The 1,746-nt window shown below is 30.2% G+C and overlaps 1 protein-coding gene across 1 annotated transcript in view; it reads left to right on the top strand.

Annotated features, from left to right (window-relative positions):
• The window catches only part of LOC106464636 (sodium/glucose cotransporter 4-like), a 60,556-nt gene that overhangs the window by 51,891 nt on the left and 6,919 nt on the right, over nucleotides 1-1,746 (top strand). The window contains exon 13 of the mRNA XM_022392381.1: nucleotides 28-249. Within this exon, the coding sequence (XP_022248089.1) occupies nucleotides 28-249 (222 nt within the window). The remainder of the gene's footprint in view (nucleotides 1-27; nucleotides 250-1,746) is intronic.

Here is a 1,746-nt window from a genome sequence, read left to right as displayed (position 1 = left end):
TACATTATAACTTTTTTATATATCCAGGGTGCATTTTGGGGATTGATAATCGGCCTGATAGTTGGTTTAATTCGATTCATATGGGGATTTTCTTACACAACGCCGCCCTGTGCTGATGGAAAGCCAGATCCAAGACCAGCTGTGCTGACTGATGTCCATTACCTTCATTTTGGCTGCATTCTTTTCGTTATTAGTTTATTTGTTATAATTTCTGTGAGTCTGCTGACTGAGCCTATTGACGAGAAGTATGTAAGTATATAACCAGTATATAACTACTGCATAAAAATCATCAATGAGCATTTGTGGGCAAGAAAGAGAGGGGTTAATGATATTGTCTTTTGATAACCCAAATTTAGGTGTTAGCTAAACTTAGCCGAATTCGTCTTAATGGTTTTTTATTTCTTAATCCAAAGTAAGGTGATGTTTTTCTGTTGCTCCTTCTTTCTGTTAAATTATTCAAATTCATGAAGTTTCTTTTGCAACTAACTCAAGTTTTCTAGTAGTTTCGCTGTTACGATTTTCTTAAAAATTCCATAATGTAACATGCCATAAACTCCTGCGTATATGTTGTGGTTTTATTGAAAAATATTTTGTCACTTGCTTATGCAGTGATATCATCGTTACCATGGATTTTTTTTATTTATTTAGTATCGCAGGTCTAACAAAGTAATCTTTAGAACCATCTAAAATCCTCTAAATTTAATGTTTTGATTTCTCTAATTTATCTTCAGTACTTCGCCAGTTTTAGGAGGGAGAGATCTATGTTGTTCACATGGTAAATGGTAAAATCGAATAGAATCAATATTAGTAGTAATATTATCAACGTTTGTAGTGGTAGTATTAATATTATCTTCGTCATTATGTATTGATTGATCATCTTGATAAACATGAACTTTTAAAATAATTTTATCAGTCTAGATTTAGTATAATACAGACATTTAATCGCTTGAAAAAATCAATAAAGAGAGCATAAAATATGTAACCTTACTCTTCCGAAAGAATAGTAAAGTTTAGATCCTTAATATATCTGTAGTCTTGTAAAAAATAGTAATTCTGCTATCAAAGTCTTCGTTTAAAATATCTAATCTTACTCTTCCGAAAGAATAGTAAAGTTTAGATCCCTAATATATCTGTAGTCTTGTAAAAAATAGTAATTCTGCTATCAAAGTCTTCGTTTAAAATATCTAATCTTACTCTTCCGAAAGAATAGTAAAGTTTAGATCCCTAATATATCTGTAGTCTTGTAAAAAATAGTAATTCTGCTATCAAAGTCTTCGTTTTTAAAGAAAAATGCCCCATTTATATCCGAAATCTGTTCGGAAGAAGTAAATGATAGATAATGTTCATGTTGCGAAGTAAATTTAGAAAAGAAGCGAGTTTCACCAGAATGTTCGAGACATCACTGAAAAAGAAAGTTTGTGAAACTTCGGTCAAAACATAGACCATTTCACTTTCGTTGATGATTTATTTTTCGCTGTACTCTTTACTTATTAACACACTGATATATTTTTACACTTTTCTAGCGTATTATTGGTTATCTCAAATGGAATCAAACGTTTAGTTTTATTTCTGTATATCAATAATATCTTGCAAAACACCACCAAGAATAAACTATTAAGTCGTTGAATGATTTTAAGATTATGTTTACACAGTAATGAAGAGTTACTAGTTGTTTAATTACTGATTGTGTAATTTTGTATCTCTGTATATTTGTGTTGAAAAATATGAATAATAGCTGTTAGAGAA

Source organism: Limulus polyphemus, unplaced genomic scaffold, assembly GCF_000517525.1.
Source record: "Limulus polyphemus unplaced genomic scaffold, Limulus_polyphemus-2.1.2 Scaffold1706, whole genome shotgun sequence".
In the NCBI taxonomy this organism is placed as follows: domain Eukaryota; kingdom Metazoa; phylum Arthropoda; class Merostomata; order Xiphosura; family Limulidae; genus Limulus; species Limulus polyphemus.
This window is presented reverse-complemented; position numbering and strand designations above follow the sequence as displayed.